The sequence below is a fragment of the Cydia fagiglandana genome, chromosome 21 (genome assembly GCF_963556715.1).
Source record: "Cydia fagiglandana chromosome 21, ilCydFagi1.1, whole genome shotgun sequence".
NCBI classification, from domain to species: Eukaryota; Metazoa; Arthropoda; class Insecta; order Lepidoptera; family Tortricidae; genus Cydia; species Cydia fagiglandana.
In genome coordinates this window covers 10,456,273-10,479,486 of record NC_085952.1, presented here as the reverse complement: position 1 = coordinate 10,479,486, position 23,214 = coordinate 10,456,273, and the positions used below count along the sequence as shown (strand labels likewise).

At 38.8% G+C, this 23,214-nt stretch overlaps 1 protein-coding gene across 2 annotated transcripts; it reads right to left on the bottom strand.

The window, feature by feature from the left end:
• Positions 1-2,892: 2,892 nt before the first annotated feature.
• On the bottom strand, positions 2,893-22,778 carry LOC134675191 (protein glass). 2 transcript variants are annotated; one of them, XM_063533393.1, is made up of 10 exons: positions 22,295-22,778; positions 15,658-15,809; positions 14,376-14,566; positions 11,509-11,626; positions 9,504-9,638; positions 7,337-7,729; positions 5,856-6,073; positions 4,118-4,201; positions 3,753-3,857; positions 2,893-3,004 (listed from the first exon to the last, which is right to left on the bottom strand). In XM_063533393.1, the coding sequence occupies exons 2-10, from the start codon at positions 15,763-15,765 to the stop codon at positions 2,932-2,934; spliced, it is 1,425 nt and encodes a 474-aa protein (XP_063389463.1). In that variant the 5' UTR covers positions 15,766-15,809; positions 22,295-22,778; the 3' UTR covers positions 2,893-2,931. The 2 variants fall into 2 exon arrangements, with proteins under 2 accessions (XP_063389463.1, XP_063389462.1); XM_063533392.1 differs by lacking the exons at positions 2,893-3,004; positions 3,753-3,857; positions 4,118-4,201 and having other exon boundaries at positions 5,838-6,073; positions 9,486-9,638.
• Between the last annotated feature and the right edge of the window lie 436 nt (positions 22,779-23,214).

The window sequence follows — 23,214 nt, the reverse complement described above, 5'->3', positions numbered from 1 at the left end:
TAATAATTAAGAGAGAACGCTTTTAATTTAAAAAAAACGGATAGGAATATACATTATCTTATTATTTTATTGTTTTATTTTGAATAATGTAGATGTCCTGCTTTAATTAAAGATTATTAATATTTATTTAATCTTTGTCATTGAATATGGCTGTATAAAGAACCTTTAAATACTTCATTTCGTTGCAATATAATTGAATTAAATTACGTATATAGTATACTGAAGCATTACCGATTTACTTAATAAATGTATCAAATGATAATTAATTTCACTATTCTTTTATCCAATCTCATTTATTTTTAGTTTGAGGCAAAGTGATCTACATTTTCATTACTAGCAACACTGAGCTACAAAGGCGCCATTTTCAACGTCATTTGATAAATGTTTGATAGTCCGGATCTTGTCCGGATAATTTTTATTTGATTACAAAATCAGGAGAAATCGTGTATGGTGTGGATGATTCATTGCTTTATGTTTGAATCAAGCACATCTTTATTCGAAACTTATGGATTGAACACACCCTAGAAATAAGGTAAGAAAACAAAATAATGTACACCCATTTTTTCCATTTCATTTTATTAAATCTCCTATTTCACATGTTTATACTTAAAATATAAAAACTAGAGATCGTTTAGGTTAAACAATTATACGGACGTTTATAGATATCACTGAGACCTCAACTGACTCCCAAAAATATTTAGATTTAAGATATTTGTGACGTTATCTATGAAAAGGGACCTTATTGTCTATGGTGCTTACGCCATTATTAACGAAGCTCCCATATGAATACAATGCCGTGCGACGCTGTGCGGCGTAAGCGCCATCGACAATAAGGGGTCATCCATTAATTACATCACACGTTTAGGGGGAGGGAGGGGGGTCAAGAAAATGTGACATGTCGTGACATGGGGGAGGCGGGGAGACACAAACTTTGTGACGTCACTTTAACTTCATCAGTAACCGAAAATTTATTAAAATTATTTTATTCGCTGTACATTTAAATAACAAGTTTTTAATACGATAATCGTTTTTATTCGTTTAATTTTCTTTCCTAAGCAGTTTTGGGTTATAAAATTACTAATATTTATATCGTCAAAAATATTTTGAATAAATGTTAATAATACTTAGGTAATTACTTAATTCGATTTTGAGATTTCGTAGAAAATATGTGACGTCACACTAGGGGGGGAGGGGAGGGGTCAAAAAAACTAGAAATTCGTGTGACGTAATTAATGGATGACCCCTAAGGTCCCTTTTCATCGATATTGCCCCATTTTATCAATAAATTGAAATGCAATAATTCAAAATAGTGTGACTAGTGGCTCTGTGGATAAAGTTTAAATTAAGTAGGTGTTATACCTAGTCTGAAGTATCTAAACGATCCCTTAAATTATATACTAAGTTACGATTGCAGTATACGATCCTTTGTGACGGGTGCATATATGCATATCTTGGCTCTCTGCAACGATAATCAGATCACCAGAATCCGGTTGAAAGTAATCTCCATCATAAAGGACCGTGTATAAGCCCCCCCCCCCCCCCCCACATCTAGCGTCTTTCGAGCGTCGGCGTCTACAACTCTATGGCCGCTGCTCGACGCAACGTCGACGAAACTGCGCAGCGACGTCATTTTCCATAGCGCTGGCTGAGGGTTGCGTCGACGTTGCGTCGACGTTGCGTCGAGCAGCGGCTATAGAGTTGTAGACGCCGACGCTCGAAAGACGCTAGATGTGGGGGGGGGGGGGCTAAATTAACTCGGAGATCATTCATCAAGTCTAAACTTCCGACATAGCTTTTTAGTTCAATTGGTACACAGCTTATTTTAAAGGATCTACAGACCTTAACAACCTTATGATTCTTATTATGAACAATATGTAGGTTTACTGTACTGTTTTTATTGGTCGGTTGTTGGTGCTAATATACATTAGTGGTCAAATTCTGGTGCAGTTTATAAGTCTTCTTATCATATAAGTTTAAATTTACTTAAGAGCATTTTTACCTGAAATGCTTGACCAAGTTATTTTTAGTTTAATGACTAGACATAATACAGGACATTTCAATGACCTATTTAGCGCTTATTATTTACATTGATTAAAAATATATTTACATCAAAAATCTCCTAGCCTACTTGAGTATTTAAATTTGTATTTAATACTTTATGCAAAATATTGGATAGGCAATCAAAAACATTAACGACAACCCAATGTCTTAAAAGTCTTTGGGTTCAACAAACGGTGTTTTACATTTTTTTTAGAAGGATATATAAAATAACTATACATATTACAATGATATATGTGTCCTTGTTATCAGCCATCCAGTCCCGGTTAGGTACATATAATATGTATGGTAATGGGGGGGTAGATATTTAAACGCAATTACTTACATCTGAGAATGACCCTTTTTACAGAATTTTACAGAAATAGGATCAAATCACTTTCAGTTTTATATGGCCTAACCAAAAAATTTCGCCACATAAAACGTTCGGATCGCCACCGCTGCTCAATCCACCCATAGGACGGCAATGTTTCATAGGAATCTGTTGGCGGGCGGTCTAACAAACGGTGCTAAAGGTATCCTCCACATCATGCCACAAAAGCTGAGACGTGAGAGAGACTAAGTACCGAGATCTTTTCTTGGTCGTGTTCACGCAGATGCTGCAGCAAATGGCGCACTCGCACGATAGCCGAAAAGACAGTGGTAATAGATGACGTCTCTATTAGCTATCCCGCTTATCCCGGTTCCAAGCTACTCCTCCCAGGATCCACTACAATGACCCCTTTATACTAACTCACAACTAAAAACTTAGTTAAATAACCCGTCCCGCGCCCTTCCAGACGCAAAGGTGTCCATCACGCTCGCCGCGTTGCCACGCCTCGCTGCTATTAGTTAAGGTTAGAAATACACGGCGGAGACGCCGCGAGTTGGCAAGTGTCAGCCGAGCATGCCGCCAGACATGTTCCCGTGAACACGCATGTGTCGGTTCAGATTGCCGGACTGCGAGAATCTGAGAACAAGCATAAACAGTTAAATAGAGTACAGTAAGCAGCAGAAGTTGCTAAGCGGGCGAGGTGTTCACTATTACCTTAACACGCTCTTATACCCTTAACAATAAAGTCGCGTCAAGATTGTTTTGAACACCTCGCCCGCTTAACAACTTCTGCTACTGACTGTATCTACTGGAGCTAGTTGTAGAAAAACGTAGATAAATCTGTCAACGCTCAACGCGCTCACCAGGTAAGCTAATAAATCACGTCTCATTTATTTTCATGTTTATAATAATGATAATCCTTTCGAGTAAATGAGAGTGAATTAATTGAGAGTAATTCAGCGCTAAATCGGGAGGTATGGAGAACCAGGGGAAAGACCTTTGCCCAGCATTGGGACACATAAATAGGCTAAGAAAAAAAAACATTTCGATCTTTTCTTGGCTGCCGTAGTCTTCAGCATATTACCATTAATTCGTTCCTCCTTGTCAGTACTGCCTGTCAGATTGGTTTTGATAGGGACATTTTGCAGTTTAGTGGTATGTCGTCAAAATTTATAAAGGTTCCAATCGAAGTAATGCCCTTGTATCGTAATATATTAAAAATTTATCGTCAGACTGGAATTCATCACGGCGGGGCATCAGAACCGATATAAAGAAAAGGCGACGGAAGGAGGAAAGCGACGGTTGAAAATAACTACACAACCAAATTTCCCCTCAAAATCAGCAAAGTTCATCGGAAAAAAGTTAGATAAATAACTTTTTTTACCTTAGTAAGCAGAGCTTGCATTGGTATGGCTTCTCTCCGGAGTGTATCCGGAGGTGCTTCGTGAGGGTTGAGCTGTCGGAGAAAGCTTTTTTGCAGGACCGACATCTGAGGAAAAAAGTGTTAGGTTCATATTTTTGCAGAGCAAAAAAGATCTGAGTCTCTAAAAATCACCATTTCTACAACTTTCATAAATTTTGCTGGAGAGAATCCGTAGAAAAATGTTACTTCTTAATTCGTAATTAGTTCCTTCCTTTTATTCAAAACTTAGAGTAACTTATTACTACCCACACCCACTACGCAATAGGTACGTATTGTTTACGTAACGTGAAAGACCTTGATAAGTAGTTATTAAAATAAGTACTTACTGATACGGCCTTTCGCCGGAATGTGTCCTCATATGCGTAGTCACACTTGAGCTTTGGCTAAATCGACGATCGCAAATAGGGCACCTGCAAAAAAAAACACAGTCATCATTCGCTTGCCCTTATCCCATTCATTTGGGGTCGGCGCAGCAGCTTTTTCTTCCATACCTCTCTCTCGCCCGTCATCTCATCATCATCAAGAAAAACACAGTAAGAACATCTATATGTATCTCATACTGTTTTATATACGTAAATAGTAGTCCTTCATAGATAGCAGTGGACTGGCTAGCTCTGGCTCAAGAAGAATAGCTAAGTAGCAAGGTTCAGGTATTAATAGTGTATAGACTGTATATAGTTAAGCGTAAAAAGACGTTCACTGATTGATTATGAAACTTTTCCTTTCATCCCTTTCATAAAATGCATCTATCATGTGTAATAAATAGCCATGAATGAGCCATCAAGTTCATAATCCAGCTTGTGTCGAGAAGATAGTTCTCGATTAACAAACTGTCTGTCCTGTTTGCATCCTAATATGAGCGCTCAAGTTCGCGGCTTGGGAGCTCTTGTTGCAATCCCCGCACCGGTAAGGACGCACCACGCGGAATGCGTACGCACGCGCGTTTCGTACAACACACTCATGCACTACAAAGGGAGATAAAGAGAGGGACAAAGAGCATCTCTTATCACTAACCTAAAAGGTTTCGGTCCGGTATGAGTCCTAACACGAGCAGTCGAGTACACAGCTTGGGAGAAGCTCTTGTTGCAATCCCCGCACCGGTAAGGACGCACCCCGGAATGGGTACGCACGCGCGTTTTGTACGACTCACTACAAAGGGAGATAAACAGACGGACAAAGAGCATCTCTTATCACTAACCTGAAAGGTTTCGGTCCTGTATGAGGACTCATACAGGACCGACATGGGTTAGGACTAACATGAGCAGTCAAGTACGCAGCTTGGGAGAAACTCTTGTTATAAGCCTCGCATCGATAAATATTTTTCCCCGAATGTGTGAGAGAAAGAGAGTGAGAGATAGGATGTCTCATACCTGAAAGCGTCGTTACATGAGCAGTCAACTTCGCAGCCTGAGAGAATCTCATGTTGCACTCCCCGCACCAGTAAGCACGCTCCCCGGAATAAGAAAGAGAGGGAGAGGATATCTCAAATCACTAACCTGAAAGGCTTCTGTCCTGTATGCGTCCTTACATGAGCAGTCAAGTTCGCACCCTAAGAGAATCTCTTGTTGCAATCCCCGCACCAGTAAGCACGCTCCCCGGAATGAGAAAGAGAGGGAGAGGATATCTCAAATCACTAACCTGAAAGGCTTCTGTCCTGTATGCGTCCTTACATGAGCAGTCAAGTTCGCACCCTAAGAGAATCTCTTGTTGCAATCCCCGCACCAGTAAGCACGCTCCCCGGAATGAGAAAGAGAGGGAGAGGATATCTCAAATCACTAACCTGAAAGGCTTCTGTCCTCTATGCGTCCTTACATGAGCAGTCAAGTTCGCAGCTAGGGAGAAGCTTTTATTACAATCCCCGCACCGGTAAGGGCGATCGCCGGAATGAGAAAGAGAGGGAGAGGATATCTCAAATCACTAACCTGAAAGGCTTTTGTCCTGTATGCGTCCTTACATGAGCAGTCAAGTTCGCAGCTTGGGAGAAGCTTTTATTGCAATTCCCGCACCGGTAAGGGCGCTCCCCGGAATGAGAAAGACAGGGAGAGGATATCTCAAATCACTAACCTGAAAGGCTTCTGTCCTGTATGCGTCCTTACATGAGCAGTCAAGTTCGCAGCTTGGGAGAAGCTTTTATTGCAATCCCCGCACCGGTAAGGGCGCTCGCCGGAATGCGTGCGAAGGTGCGTTTTCAGCGTGCTCGGCCGGGCGTAGGTCTTCCCGCATATGCGGCAGAGGTTGGGCTTCTGCTCGTCGTCTTCTGAACAACCGCTGAGTGCGCCTACCTGTGTATTGTAGTATGATTTAACCTTTTGGACGCCAATGACCGACATATCCGCACCGCAGGTTCAACGCGAAAGACTGATTAATTGGTCACAGTCCACAGAGCAACATAGACCTACTTGCATATGCATAAAGTTCAATTTCAGTTTTGACACTTCGGTGACAACTTTTGTCGAAAAGGTTAAGTGTACCTTTTAGAGATTTATTTAAACTTTTGTGTTGTTTTGTCTTTAGTGCCTCTAGTTGTTATAGCGGCAACAGAAATACATCATCTGTGAAAATTTCAACTGTCTAGCTATCACGGTTCGTGAGATACAGCCTGGTGACAGACGGACGGACGGACGGACGGACAGCAGAGTCTTAGTAATAGGGTCCCGTTTTATCCTTTGGGTACGGAACCCTAAAAATGGATCATCTATAAAACTTTGGGTCTACGTAAAATATTAATTATTAAAACGCTCACCCAACGGATCGTGACTTTTATTTAATAAGTAAGTCAAAACAAACTTAAAGAAGACCTATAAAAAGTTGCAAAAAATCAATTGAAAATTGTATACCTACTTACTACTACGCCTTAGGTATAAAAAAGTTTGTGTTCGTTCGTGGAACGTGATTGATTCTTTAAACGAAATGCTACCGAAAATTGTTATTCTATAATTCTAAACTCTTCACGAGTTTCAAAAGAAAGTTTGGAAAAACCACAAGAATCGCAAGAAGGACTATATAATTTTTAGTGATTTATATAATTTAGTCACCTAGAACTAGAAACCGTTATAGTTTCGCCATGTCCGTCTGTCCTACCGCGGATTTGCTCCGTGATCGTTAGTGCTAGAAAGCTGCAAATTGGCATGGCAAATCATGCATTGCGACAGAACGGTAAAATAAAAACTTTAAAAATATTCTTTTTTAGGGTAGGTACCTCCCATACAAAATGATTTTTTTATTTTTTTTGCTTTGTCTCAATAGTGTGGGGTACAACCCCACACACACTAGGTTAGTTGGATAGGTCTTTCAAAACAAATATGGGTCTCCAAAATCCAATTTTGATGAAAAAAATCGAGACCAGACCTAATATGCCACTGATGATGTGTATTAGGTACAGTCAGCAGCAGAAGTTGCTAAGCGGCCGGGGTGTTCAAAATGATCTTGATGCGACTTTATTGTTAAGAAAATAAGAACGAGTTAAGGTAATTTTGAATACCTCGCAATTAATTTTGAGCATTTTGAGCAACTTCTGCTGCTGATTGTACATTGTTTTATCTTACCTGAACTTTCCCACTAGCATTAACACACGCCGTATACGCGTACTCCTGCGAATGCATCTGTCCCTGATGATTCAATATGTACCCATTCCCGATCTGTTCCTTCTGACCCTCCTGAACAAATATCCTGGACGGCGACCTCTTTAGCGACTGCATCTTTTGCCCAGCAAAGTTCTTCTGTTGAAACAGATAGTTGTTTTGCTTCTGTGCATTTTGCAGTTGCAGAGGTTTGAACGAAGACGTGGCTGTGATGAGAGGGTCTGATTGGTTAGGTGTTCTGAAGTCAGCGGTGAAGGAGTACGTTGCAGCAGGGTAGGAGTTTGGGCTTATCATGTTCTGTGTTTGCGGGTAGACCACGTTCACTGAGGGCGGTGACGTGTTTTGGTTCCATTGGACCTGTGGAAGAGAGAGGTTTTAGCGCAAAGCACTACTAAAACGAGATAGCCAACTTTCATAAATAAGACTTCTTCAATCTAGGAATGACTTTTTTAATTCCCAGATGATTCCTTATGAAAAGCGTTAATGTATTCATTACAATAACGACACGTGGCGGAGTTCTCAGGGGTCCTTTTATGCGAGTACACATACCCCGTTATTATCAGCTTATTAATATTAGTCTGTAACTATACTCGAATCGTAGTGTTATCACAATTTTTGTGTACCGCTAATCTTTAAATAAATAAGAGTTCAAGCGTTTCATCAGACGACTTTCACGGATACAATTTTGAAACATTTTAGTCAATGGACGTACTGTTCTAATTTTCTATTAAGTAGTACCAAAGAGCCGGAAACGGTAGGTAGGTACCAAAACTTTTTCAAAAATACGTGCTTACTTAGAAAGTGAATCGCCCAAAAAAATTAGTGAATGTAGCATGATCGCTTTTAAGTTCGAGGTACCTATAAATTTCTCCGCTGTTCCATGCGCTTTGCGATTTATGCGAATGCTCATCATGTGGCTCGTGTTGTTTCTGGGACATTGATGTACCTGAGGGTAAAATTAGACAGAAAGAGCGCTTCGGTAGCTTTGGTGGGGGTACCTGTGGATCCTGTAGTACCTGGAAGCAGAGTTGGTCTGGCGGACAGCTGTGCATTGTCCGACACGTTGAAGGACATGCGCGGGAACAGCGCTCCGTCAGTGCTTGTATATACAGTGGAACCTGGATAATTGCAATCTCAAGGGACCGGCCAGGTTTTGTCAATTAACCAGGTTTTTCATTTAAGCAGGTCGTGTCAATTAACGAGGTTCATAAAATCGTTGTGTCAATTATAGAGGTTTTCATTAATAGAGGTTGCGTTCTGACAAATTTCTTTTATGGAGGTGCAAATAACCACAGTAGATTTACACGCTTTACGTTCTGGGTTTCTGGTCTATACATTGCGTCTCCCTATACTTGCACTTTTACACTACATTAATTACCACTTTATTTTCTTATCATTTGGGTTTAAAAAATTCCCTTGAATTGTAGAAGAAAGTTTTATTAGAATGTAAAAAGCATACTTTGTTTTTTATTGATCAAAACTATTTCACCTACTACAGGCTGTGATAGATACCCAAGAAATAAATTGAATTCTGAATGGAGATATAAATAAAATGATCATTGCTATTAAAATATTGTTTCTGCTGTCTACAACTACATTATTTCAATTACAGAGGTAATAAGTAAGACTCGTTTCAATAATAGAGGTAAAAACAAGACCAAAAATAACGGATTTTTTTAGCACAGTGTCAATTATAGAGGTCTTAAGTTGCGATGTGGTCAATTATAGAGGCAAAATTACGAAAAGCAATTTAAAATCTAAATTGCAATTATAGACGTTCCAAAATTTCAATTATATAGGTCTTTTGGTCTCAAGGGACTGGGACCGGACTTTTGGTTGCAATTATTGAGGTTTTCCATTTATCCAGGTGCCAATTAAGCAGGTTTCACTGTAGTAGGTACGGTAGCTTTGGTGGTGGTACCTGTGGCTGTAGTCCCTGGGAGCAGAGTTGCTCGGGCGAGCAGCCGTGCATAGTTATGTGTCAAGTTGACGGACATGCGCTTCGTTAGTGATCGTAGTTCTCATCATGTGGCTCGCGTTGTTTCTGGGACATTGATGTACCTGAGGGTAAAGTTAGACGAAAAGAGCGCTCCGGTAGCTTTGGTGGTGGTACCTGTGGATCCTGTAGTACCTGGGAGCAGAGTTGGTCGGGCGGGCAGCCGTGCATGGTCATGTTCATGGACACGTTGACGGACATGGTCGGGAAGAGGGGCGCTCCGCCGTAGTGCTCGTAGTACGGGTAGCCGCTGCCGCCGTTCACCATCATCTTAACAATAGAGTTATACTTAATTATATTTTCGTAAGTCGGTACCGTCCGGCGGACTGTTAATCAGTGGGCCCCTTAAGTACTTACAAATCAATAAGAAGCTTTAAGAATTTGAATTCCGTACCGAGAAACCTAATCCAAATAAACTAACAAACATTGTGAGCTGTGTAAGCTTACAAAAATCGAAATTGGTAAAATCGGGATATAGCTCTTACTACAAAATTTTTAGCAAAATACCTAAAGTCATTACGGCAGATTTTTGTAAAACGTAATAAGTATAGTATCTAGTCTTGGTAATCCATTCAAACGGCTGAATTAGTAAAATGCTTTAAGATGTCATGTTCTGTGACATCTTATCAGCATTAATTGTTCGAATCGGGCCGAAAGCCAATGGCGCATATCAGAAGCTTACGATTACGTAGATTTACGTAGATTTTACGATTACGTAGAAAAATTACGTAGTACGCTACGTAAAATGCTGCTACGGGTTAATAATGCTACGGCCCTACGGCGTAGCATTCGGAGAGATTTATTTATAGTATTAACGTACCTATTAGATTAGAAGTACCTACAATCGGGGACATTCGCGGTGAACCACCTTAAGGGCAAAAATCGTTTAAACGTCTTGCAGACGGTCAGGCGATATCATAAAAGTGATGAGTGAGTGAGTGTAATTGCATGGCATTTAAAAATGTGGGTGTTGAAAAAAAAGGTTAGCTCAGGTGATGTTTACTGCAGTCAGTCCATTGTCTTTGTGACGGTCGGCATTTGAAAATTAAGATAGGGAACCCAAAATGCATCCTAATTGGTTATCTTTATGGGGATGCGAAGCTTAGCCTAAATAACAACAATTAGTTATAATAATAAACTCTGAAGGTACTGCTATTATTATGTTTTTTTTGTGGGTCAATAAAATTAATTACTATTTTATTATAATAAACTGTCCTTACTAGTTACTACTATTGTTTGTCTCATTACCTGTTTTTACCCTTTTCATTATTAAGATAAAGAATCCGAAATGCATCGTAATTGGTTATCTCTATGGGAGGCGGAGTTTAGCTCGCTCGTAAGAATCGAGGTAAATTTTTTCTGAAGCGATTCACCTGGAATGTACCCAATTGTACATATTAGAACTTGCATTAGCGTTTTAACACTTCTAACCACTGTTTATGATTTTTCTTGAGTATCTTCCGTAGGTATTCGTTTAGTTAGATTTAGGTTACCTTACAATGTAACCCCTGCTGCATTTCGACGAACATCTTGCAACTTGCACCAGAAATTAAAAATGATAAACTATGATTTTGACTAAATCGCCTATTTTTCCAAATTTTAACGGACACATTCACAACTAAGTAATAATCAACACAAAATGATCTACTTTTTTAAATAGCAAATTAAAAATCCATATCCCATTTCAATCTCCGCCGCTATCAAAATACGAAGCCCCGAAATTCCCTCACAACTCTAATTACAATTATTATTTTCATACTTCCACCCTTTGTGCGAACAAGATGGCTATAAAAACCTCATTCTGACCTACTCTCGCGTAACGTACGTTATTCCAAAACCTGTCAATAACATAATTATTTCAAAGTCAGAAAAACCACTATAAGTGCGCTCTCAACATATAGATGGTCAAGCAAATCTTGTCAGTAAAAAAGGCGCGAAATTCAAATTCTCTATGAGCCGATATCCCTTCGCGCCTACATTTTTCGAATTTGCCGCCTTTTTCTACTGACAAGATCTGCTTGACCAAGTATAGTCGTCACGGATCACTGTTACCTAACATTGGTTAGTTTTAATCGCTTGCGCTCGGTAGGCAATAGGAACCCTTGCCAAGGGGGTGAGAGTGTGAAAGAGACAACTATACCTGTGGGTGTACAGTTTCGGCGGCGCAGTCCCCGTGAACGACGGCATGCTTGAGAGAGAGCAGGACGTCTGCCGCATCGCCGCCTCCCCTTTCGCGACATTCGCTCCCGTTGTTCCTGCTGAGCGGAAATGAAATAATAGTGTTTGTTGATGTGTAGTATTTATGGAAAATGGTGGCTGGAGGAAATGGGTGGATGGAAAATCTCTTACTTGTGTATATGTAAAGGTATCAGAAATATTTAGTTTCTCAACAAAAGACTCACACTATTTTAAATACGCCTAAGAAGTTTAAAAATAATAATTAAGTACTTATGGATTTTCATAATTCTACTCAACACTTCGTCTTGTAGTAGTATTGCGATCAATATCTACATTTTTTTCTTCTACTGAAATTTGATAACAAATGAAAATATTTCCCAAAGATTATGTTATTTAATAGGTTTTCCGTCTATTATCGTTATCCGTCTATATTCGTTAACCCAAATGACGGCAATAAGTAGGTAATACTATGCCCGATATCCAAGAAAAATCTTTTATCTCTAAAATATTTGAACACCTTGACCGCCGTACATTAATAATTATGCTCAATCGTAATACTAATTTAAAACTAATGCTCAATCATAGAAAATCAGCGGCATTACATCAGCCGGAATGTATGAAACAGCCAAAAAATTTCGGCATTGTAAATTCACTATGCACAGTTTGGCTTTTGAAAAAAAAAACTTTAGTTATAGGCTATATTCTAAAACTCAAATAATAGATGTAGCTCGAAAAGCGGCCAAGTTAAAGTGGGACTGGGCTGGTCATGTCTGCCGCATGCCGAATGACTTATGGGCCAAGATAACCACGGAGTGGGTGCCCCATGAGTCGAACCGGAGATGCGGCAGACCTCGTCGGCGATGGCGGGATAACTTAGACTCCTTTTTGAGAGACTGGCCAGATGCAGCTCAAAATCGGGAAGAATGGAAGAAGAGGGGGGAGGCCTTTGCCCAGCAGTGGGACACAATGGGCTCGTAATAATATAGGCTATATTACACTTGTCTTGGGCCTGATGGAAAAACCATATTTTACCCAAGCCAGGGCTCAGTTATCCTTTGAAAGTACTTTGATATCTTAATATGATATCCCGAGCAAGTCGAGAACGGGAACAAGGAAAAGGAAGTTTGAAGGATTCCATACCTTCGCCCAAGCCGGAGTATCCTTTACATGATCATTGACACATTCAGTTCTCAGTAGTTTTGATAATCGAGGAATCTTTACAATGATCTTTCACATATTGAGTTCTCTGCTTTGATATGCGAAGGTGTACTCACTTGTGTCCTGAGCAAGGCGAGAAAGGTGACAAAGAAGCCAGCGGGTCAAATTCCGTAGTATAAATGTGGTCGTTTGAAGGATCCCATGTCTTCGCCCAAGCCAGAGTATCCTTTATATGATCATTGACACATTCAGTTCTCAGTTGTTTTGATAATCCATGAATCTTTACAATGATCTTTGAAATATTGAGTTCTCTGTTGATATGCAAAAGTGTACTCACTTGTGTCCTGAGCAAGGCGAGAAAGGTGACAAAGAAGCCAGCGGGTCAAATTTCGTAGTATAAATGTGGTAGTTTGAAGGATCCCATATCTTCGCCCAAGCTAGAAGCCAGAGGCTATATCCTTTATATGATCATTGACTCATTCAGTTCTTAGTTGTTTTGATAATCCAGGAATCTTTACATGATCTTTGACATATTGAGTTCTCTGCTTTGATATGCAAAGGTGTACTCACTTGTGTCCTGAGCAAGGCGAGAAAGGTGTCAAAGAAGCCAGCGGGTCAAATTTCCGTAGTATAAATGTGGTAGTCTGAAGGATCCCATGTCTTCGCCCAAGTCAGAGTATCCTTTATATGATCATTGACACATTCAGTTCTCAGTTGTTTTGATAATCCAGGAATCTTTACATGATCTTTGACTCATTGAGTTCGCTGCTTTGATATTAATACAAATATGTACTCACTTGTGTCCTGAGCAAGACGAGAAAGGTAACAAGGAAGCCAGCTGGTCATATTCCAGCGGTGGTAGTTTGAAGGATCCCATGACTTCACCCCAAACCAAGGCCAACCTTTACATGATATTTTAATAAAGCTCCCAGCTTCTGTGACTAGGGGCTAGTAGGTTTTTACTTGATCGTGATCGAAAACGGTTAGTAAAATTTTTATCAGTCAGCAGGTCGATTCGAGCGTCGATGGTTTAAAGGATCCCATATCTTCCCCCCAAGACAGTATCTTTTAAATACACTAAATTCTCGGCTGCTTTAAAACACTAGAAACTACTCACTTTTGTATCCTATCCTTTTAAGCAAGGTGACAATGGAAACTATGAAAGCGAATTCCGTTCTACCTGAAATAATGAAGACTATGCCTTCGCCTCAAGTCAGGGTAACATTTGAACACGCCAAACTCCAAAATTCAGCGGGAATTTAGCGGGTCCAATTCGATGGTAGTGAGAAGAAAGAATCTCATGTCTTCATCCGAAAGTATCTAGTATCCTTTAAATAAAGTTCTCTGCTGCTTTGATACGTACATTAGGGGCTACTCACTTGTATCCAGCAAGGTGAGAACGGGAACAAGAAAGGCATCAGGTCCAATTCTAACGGTGGTAGTGAGAAGGATCCCATGTCTTCGCACCAAGTCATGGTATCTTTTACACTGAGTTCTCGGCTGCTTTAAGACACAACGGATTACTCACTGTTGTATCCCAAGCAAGGTGAGAGCGGAAACTAAGAAAGGGAATCCCGTTCAAATGGAATGAATGATGAGTCCCCATGCCTTCTCCTCAAATCAGGGTAAACTTCACATAAACTTTGACATAAGTATTAAATTCTTTCTCACTTGTATCCTGAGCAAGGTGAAAACGGGAACAAGGAAGGCAGCGGGTCCAATTCGAGCGGTGGTAGTGAGAAGGATCCCATGTCTTCGCCCCAGGCCGGGTCGCCGCTCACATCGTCCGCGATGGCCGGCGCGATGTCTCCTAAACCGTTTAGGTCCTCGCCATTTTCTGTGCAGCAATTGTCGTTTTCCTGCTGAATAGACATAATTTTTGTTATTTTTGAAGTATGAGTTTATGTAGATACGCGTGAAATTACTTCAGTTCATTAGTTTCACCGTGGACTTGGCCCCTTATAAAGAGAAGGTTATCAATCATAGACGAGGAATGTAAAGTTGTGTCACTTTTCAAGTCTATAATTCTCTTGCGTTTGGTTTTGACTTTTAGTCTCACAGAAATGAAAACTTGAAGACAAATGCAATTTATTATGATTTAAGTGAAAGGGAAGTAAGTAACTAGTTCACAGTGTTCACACGTCACAGAACCCCAACTGTATGTAGCAGGTCATCATGGTATCTGTTTGAACTTTGAACTCATTTAAGGGATCAGCTATCAAGACGTTGACGTTGTGTGTTGCGGTGAGTTGTACTGGTGGATTAACTGGCAACAATCATTCCCCTGGCTTCCAGCCAGAACTTTGGGTTCTTGGGAACATCTATAGTCCCGTGTAAGAATGGCCTTGGTTTCTGGTATCATACCTGGCAACAGTCTTTCAACCCTCGCGACGGCGGTCCGAAACAGCGGCGCTGTAGCGCGGATCACACAGCTAGAACCCGAACTGGGGGTTGTTGAGATCATCCATGCCACAATAGCATATACATTGCAACAGTCGTCCAACTCTCTTGACGGTGCCTCGTGACAGCCACACTGTTGCAAGTCGCACTTCGAACCAAAACTGTGGGTTCCTGAGCTACATCTATAGATGTGCCGTGTACTCTTGTATCATACCTGGCAACAGTCGTCTAACTCTCTTAAAGGCGGCTTGAGACAGCACTGCAGCGGGTCGCACAGTTTGAACCTGAACTGGGGTTTGCTGGAAACATCCACACAATAACACTTACCTGGCAACAGTCGTCCTGCAACTTTCTTAAAGGCGGCTCGAGACAGCACTGCAGTGGGTCGTACAGTTTGAACCTGAACTGTGCAATTCCTGGAATCAGCCATGCCACAATAACACTTACCGTCCAATTCTCTTAAAGGCGGCTCTAGACAGCACTGCAGCGGGTCAGACAGTTTGAACCTGAACTATGCGATTGCTGAAATCATCCAAGGCACAATAACACTTACCTGGCAACAGTCGTCCAACTCTCTTAAAGGCGGCTCTAGACAGTGGCACTGCAGCGGGTCGCAGCACAGCTCGAGCCCGAACTGGGGGTTGTTGGGGACGTACTCCATGCCGCGCGCACATCGCGCCGCGCAGGGGCGTTACTTGGGCATGCCTGTAATGTACGTATTTATGTTTAGGGATGCTGTGGGGAGATGCCGGGTCGCTATTATATAAGTAGGCATTTATATAGTGGTTGTAATAGTACATTAAGGACTGTATCGTTTATTATAAATACAACTTTACTTAGCCGTTTTTTCTGGTATTATGTTTTTATTAAAAAATTACACATATAGTTTAATTAGTGCTTTAATAATAAGTAACATTTCGTCCTGGGAGATCACGTAAAGCATATGGTTTGGACAATATTTACCCAATCCTCCCGAGTAACTACAACGATTTCGGACAAATACTACAAGAAAATTTACGGTTTGCGAACAAGATAAGTATTACACAAAAAAAATCGTACTATGTAAACAGCAATTACATATGATTCGTAAAGCGAAACATCTGGGCATAGTCTAATCATTTCTTTTAGTTGGAAAAAAAGTTTTGGATCTGTGCTTGGTGGCCTTTTTGAAAATATGGCATGTTACTTACGACAACCCCGACTTTGGTATACAATATAACCATCATGGAGCGTTTCTATCGACCTGTTCTAGCCATGGTTCAACGCCATGAATGTCCGTTAGGCTTTGGATTTCGGTAGATTCTTTTAGCTGTTTCCGTCATTTCCCTGGCGTCAGAAATTGACGGGAATCCAAAATGTTGCATAAAAAGTCGTTTTCATGTAAAGATCTAGACACGCGGCAGCGTGTCAAGCCAAGTTCAAGCAAAGGAACTGGCTAGCCAGCGCCGAGTGTAATATTACACGAACCACTTGGTGCCACTTTTGACCCTTCTATAACTCAAAACATCTTTGACGTAAACACATAAAACTACGCGTGTTTAATTATATCCATAAGGATATCTAGAAGCCCAAATTTCATGAAGCTAGCTCAAACGGTTATAAAGGTATGAAGGTCAAAAAGTCGTAAATTTTAAGACTGACTTATGACTTATAGTACCTAAACCTAACCTACTTCCAGATGACCTAGAAGGATGAAATTTGGAATCCAGCTTGGTTATTGTGTGTAACCGTAGGAAAAAATCTAAAAATAAAATAAAGTTAAAAAATAGGGGGGGTCCCTATACAAAAAAAACACTTTTTATTGGGACTGACATATAAGTACCTAAACCTAACCTACTTCCAGATGACCTAGAAGGATGAAATTTGGAATCCAGCTCGGTTATTGTATGTAACCGTAGGAAAAAATCTAAAAATAAAATAAAGTTTAAAAATAGGGGGGGTCCCCATACAAAAAAAAACATTTTTTATTGGGACTGACATATAAGTACCTAAACCTAACCTACTTCCAGATGACCTAGAAGGATGAAATTTGGAATCCAGCTCGGTTATTGTGTGTAAGCGTAGGAAAAAATCTAAAAATAAAAAAAAAGTTAAAAAATAGGGGGAGTCCCCATACAAAAAAATATTTTTTTATTGTAGCGTTGGAACCGTTACAAGCAGATATTTGAAACTACCCCAATATACGTATTATTATATTTGCTATATTAAAATAAAGTTTAGTCAAAAAATAAGTGGTGTCCCCATACAAAAAACTTGTAATACGCTCTAAACAACCGGCCAACGGTGTGTCGTCGGTGGCGCGCGGTACCACATAATTATACAAAGAACAGAAGTAAAAACCATACAGCGGAAACACAAGAAAAAACATTAAATCTCAATACCTGCCTAGTTTTCTTTACAAAAAGTATTGATATCCCACCAAAAACATAAATGTAAAAAAGGAGAGCCAAGTTCAATACAAAAATTATGCTTGGCTGTGGGGCTCGCCGCAAAAAGAATGGAGATCTAAATGAGTGTCACTGCCAAGTTCTATGCAAAATCCAAATATGTATTTATAGGAACAAAATAACATTATAAACAAGTATTAAACTCTATTTCTTTGCTTTATTGGATACCTATAACAATTGCTGTTATTTAAAAAAATGTGAGATCTTAAAGTAGGTTAGATTTGGCTTGGCCAGGTTTTATCAGAATTACAATATATATAAAATGATTGATATAATGAAAACTGGCCAAGTCAAATCTAACCTACTTTAAGATCTCACATTTTATTAAATAACAGCAATTGTTATAGGTATCCAATAAAGCAAAGAAATAGAGTTTAATACTTGTTTATAATGTTATTTTGTTCCTATAAATACATATTTGGATTTTGCATAGAACTTGGCAGTGACACTCATTTAGATCTCCATTCTTTTTGCGGCGAGCCCCACAGCCAAGCATAATTTTTGTATTGAACTTGGCTCTCCTTTTTTACATTTATGTTTTTGGTGGTAAAATACACCACATTTATTCTGTGGATGTTCAATTGAGCAATCATGAAAAGGACACTTAGATGGCATATTTTGGCAGCATATTAACCTTTTGTTTCTTTAAATCGTACTAAGGAATCGGTGAAATAGTCTCAAATTAAGCTCGATAGGCTTGTCCGAATTACATTTGCTAGAAGGTATTAAAATCATCATAAAGTCCCTAAAATAAAATAAATGTAAAACATTCTTATATCAGATATGTCTTAAAAATACCCCCAGATTATACCTTAAGAACATAGTAATACAAAATAATACACACGTCAACCAGTCAACGTTAGACCAGGTTTTATCTGTATTTATAATAAACGATACAGTCCTTACTACAGAGGCCGGGACGAAAGGGGTTGCCGGCCGAAGACATATAGACGGCCGAGCGAAGCGAGGCCGGATAGGTCTGAGCGCGGGCAACCCCATTTCCCGCCCAGGTATGTATAGTGCTTTTCTCAAACATGCAATGAAATAAATAAAATAAAAAATTCACGAAACCCAAGTTTTATTTATAGAAAAAACTAAAAGTAAACTATTTACACCCAAAATATAACCAACACGTACCTATATCATTATCACGCGTATGTTTTACACGAGTCGTGTATTTTTACTACCCGTATATTTTCATGTATCTTTCATTTTTTCGCCTTGTATCCATCTGACTGTCGTTTTCGTCACATAAGTTTACATAGTCTTTCATGTTCATATCATGTTTCACATACATCGTTGCTTTATGCATGGAGTAAATAAGTATAATTTCCACAGTGTTGACGAATTTGTAGTTACATTCATTTAAAATATGCCACAAAACTGTTTCTAATAAACTGTAAGCCATTTTTCTTAGTTTCTCAAATAATAAAATTGCCATAAGCCACCATATACATACTTCGTCTTTGACTTGGCGGCAGAGGCAGCAAGTTATTTAAAATCAATTCTGCTTCCGCTGCCAATTCCAACACCTACGATTACAATTAATATTAATTTCATTATTTCGTCGGAACTCATATTAAAGTCAAAAAATCAACAACGCACCATAAATCCAATAAAACAGAATGAATATTTTTCAACTTTACCTCCATAACAATTAAAAATATATAACTACGCGTGTTTGAGTAGACCTTTTTACCGCTAACGTTTAAATGAAATATTTTAAATGTTTTTATTTGTGTAGTTTAATTTATAATTTAAAATTATAAAATTATAGAATGTATTATTTATTAAGTTCATGTTGATTTTATACAAATAAAACTGCAAATTATAGCAAACATTGTTTTTAGTTTTTTTTTATAGCGTACTGTGGCCTATTTTATAAAGCTACAAGTTACAATTTACAAGCGGAAGTCTCGTTCTAACACATAGGGTTAGAAAGAGACTTCCGCTTGTAAATTGTAACTTGTAGCTTTATAAAATGGGCCACTGGCAGAGTGTCATTACGAACCATAAAGCAAATACTGCCTCTAGTTTTTTTTAATGGATGAATGCCACGATGCTATGTCACAAATATCTGTGAAATGAAAATTAAAAAAGAGGACTTTGCCGGCCTAGGCCTGCAAGATGAGTATGAAATTCCATTAACGACCTTTTGTCCTAGCCGCACCTGAAACGTCATACTTCGCAGCCTATTATAAGGAACATAACATCAATATTTCATTGCATGTTTGAGAAAAGTAACATACTCGTATTATAATTATTGGGTCATAAAGATTACAAATAGAAATAACTCTCATATCTCATTGCAGCAGTTACCTATTAATTACTTTTTTTACTCGTTGACTGTAATGTTTGAATTAAGATTTCGTATACCAAACTTTAATTGGGTACTTTTCATGTATTATGCATGTGGGCTTCCAACTCAACTATAATATTCATTTCGAAACGGTTTAGTCAACTTTAATGAAATTGACCAATCACAGCTCGCGGCGGTCAAGAGAACGAAACAAAACGATAGATCAAATTAATTATATATTTAACACTTTAAACTCTCGCATTTTGTATCTACACATATTTAATTACACAAACGGGTCTACCACCGGGTCTTTCCGTGACCACAGCTGGTGCAACTCAGCTGAAACGTCGGAATTAAAGGTAAAAACAATGAAATTATATCGCGGTAGACCCGTTTGTGTAATTAAATAATTATATATTTGCTTGCATAGGAGAAAAACAATTGCTTCAGGAACGCGCATGTGACACCCTTGATATAGCAACATCCATATACTACGAAAACCGCTTAGCGTAATCATCAGTTTCTATAAAAAACTGTTTAAAAATTGAATTTAGCAAGGAGCAAAATACCAGGGCCTCATGAGTTAGGAGAAGGTGTCGGTGATCAACCCGCTGAGACCCGTCGGCCGGGGCGCATACGAGTAGGACGTAGGTATGAAGGAATTGCGGCTGCTCGCGTATCTTAGCTGTTTTGGTTTGTTTACCTATATGATTCTACTAATTTAAAGTATTATTTTTGTTGACTGATAGGAAAAGTATTGTTATGCAATAGATCTCGTGAAAATTTGCGATGGTTCGATTGACTATTTTTTTTAACGATTCAGTTTATAGACATTTTTAATATGGTGAAGCTATACATTTAATTGAGGTTTAAGTTAGGAATGCTCGTGAGCTGCACAACTCACTCTAGTTTTAATTGTGTAGGTTAGTATGTCCGCTACCCTACCTACATAATTTTAATGACATGACATTCCGAACTGCTTTATGAAGTTCGTTTGTTTTCTGTTAAAGATTACTTACAGAGAACATTTTAAAAAACAACATATTATATATTATGTATATCAGTAACTTCAGTTCAATAGTACCTATTCCTTGACAATCGCACAGGTATTACTGGATATAGATTTCATGTACCTATCTACCTACTTCCGAAAAATAAAAATATGTTCAAAGGCATTATTTTCTTCGGTACTTACATGAATTTTACTAGCATATTTGGGAAGGTTTTTAATTCACAAACCACTTTCTCTCAACCGCAAACTCATTCCTTAAATCCTCTTACACCTTGACCTCTGTATTCGTGGCATTACAGCTTAGTCTGGGATCACAACGCACTGGTACTGGTTCACCTTGGATGATGCGCTTAGTTGCGCATAAACCCAATATCATGGCAGGTTGCGGTGTCAGGTTTACTTCCCGAGCGTCCGGCAGGATATGATATAACGAATTTTCTCATGTCAACGTCTAATTTTGATAAATTTGAAGTTTTAAAGCATACGATAAACGTATCAGCTCTATCTTGGTTAATTAGGTCTTTATTTATGTTTAAAAAAAATGTAATGAAATTGTAGACACGAAAAACTGTTTGAACTTGAACTATCACTATGATCGAGGAATTGATTGGTATCAGTATTTTTCATGGCAAACATTGACTTTTTTAATGTTGATTATATTTATTAACAGTTTAATTGCTCCTGTTTAATTAAAAGTTAATTATTTCCGAATGATAAACCTGTTTACATTGATACGTAATAACTGATAAATTTCAAAATATCTAATTAATCGTTTTAAAAATGGCAACTTTATCGATTTACAAAAGTTGGAACCAAATGTTGTGGCAATACAGAATTGACAGAATCAAATCTAGCGCCATCGTTAGCGCCAGTTCTTGTTAAATTGTTAATCCACCACGGATATCTTAACCCCACTATGTTTAGAGCTTTCTCTATATACTTAATAACTGAAAAAAAAACATGAAGCAACGTATTCCTTAAGTCCATCCCATAAGACTATTCGGGGAATTAATGATTGTCTGTCCCTGTTTTTTTTATAATCACAAAAACAAAATATTACAATTGGTCTAATAGGTATTATTCTGATTACTGATCTTCTTTATTATTGATCTTCCTGTGCATTTGTTTTATATCTTTGTATTCATTCTGTTTTTTTTTTATCCACTGATCAAAATTCATCCACCAATGCCTACACAAAAATAAAGGTAGTCCGACGACCGGTAGTTTCAAATAATTTGAACTCCCGGGATTTTTTGGTTCGGTGTTAATTAAAGGCTCATGCAGTAACTTGTTTAAGTAATTATTAAAAGCGAGTATTGGTTTTTACGATGTGGTGCTGTCTGTCACATTTTAATTAAATTATTAAAAGTCCTAAATAGCCAATATACTTAGTATACTCTTATTTTAAAGAAATTGTGACTAAAATACTGACCTTTTAAATAAGTAAATCCAATCACAAACTCCAGGAAACAGTTGCAACTTCAATAAAATTTTATCTACACAAATCACTGTATCACAAAACACCTTAGCGCACTAATTAAATTAAACATATCGGTTAAAGCATGCGCGTTGGCAACACCGGCGTTCGATTAAAAATATATTTTTCTTTTTAATTAGCATTTTGACGGACGAACCCTTACAGCCAGTGTTGGTGACTAAATGGCTATCACCCGAGTGTGCTAAGTGCAACCCGCCCCTGCCGTAATTGGCTGTTTGTATCCAACCCCTCGGCTGAAAAAAAAACATGACATATTGTAGCGCGGGAAAGCTGTCACCGCGTATCGGGTTAACATGGCAGGCGTTGTTTTTGTGGCAACGACCGTTTAGCGATCTGATACTATTTAGATAAGTAATATGGTGAATAATTGCTACTTAATCGTCGGTGTTGATTTACATGCTGATAAGTGCTTATGAGCGTTGATCTAATACCTTCTCCCACGGTCTATTTAATCATTTAAATTATAAAACAAGAAGAGCATTTTGTATAACAGCTTAGTAACTGCAGCGTTAAAAACATTAAGAACCTATGTCATTAATAGGGAATATTAGGTAAAGCTCTGCGTAGGTGGCACCTTTGTGGCACATACAGTAAACAAACCACATTGACACATCACACGTCACGTCAAACACATGGCCTACCGCGAAACAAGAAAATCGAAATTTCGTTATCTAATCTCTCTATCACTCTTGCACATTGGATTGGAGCGATAAAGAGGCAGATAACTAAATTTCAATTTTCGCGTTTACCGGTAGGTCCATGTTAACAAACCGCCTTGAAGCATTATTGTATTGTCTGTATGTATTAAGGATTTATCCAAAAGGATAGCAGACGCCACTGGTGATCGTAGAGCT

Excerpts from the sequence above, each read along its gene's own strand:
- LOC134675191 (XM_063533393.1), bottom strand. The coding sequence starts at position 15,765 with ATGGAGTACGTCCCCAACAACCCCCAGTTCGGGCTCGAGCTGTGCTGC. Across the intron at positions 4,202-5,855 it reads ACAGGACAGAAGCCTTTCAG|GTGCCCTATTTGCGATCGTC; the intron begins GTTAGTGATTTG and ends TTTTTTTTGCAG. Across the intron at positions 3,858-4,117 it reads TCCGGCGAAAGGCCGTATCA|ATGTCGGTCCTGCAAAAAAG; the intron begins GTAAGTACTTAT and ends TTTTTTCCTCAG.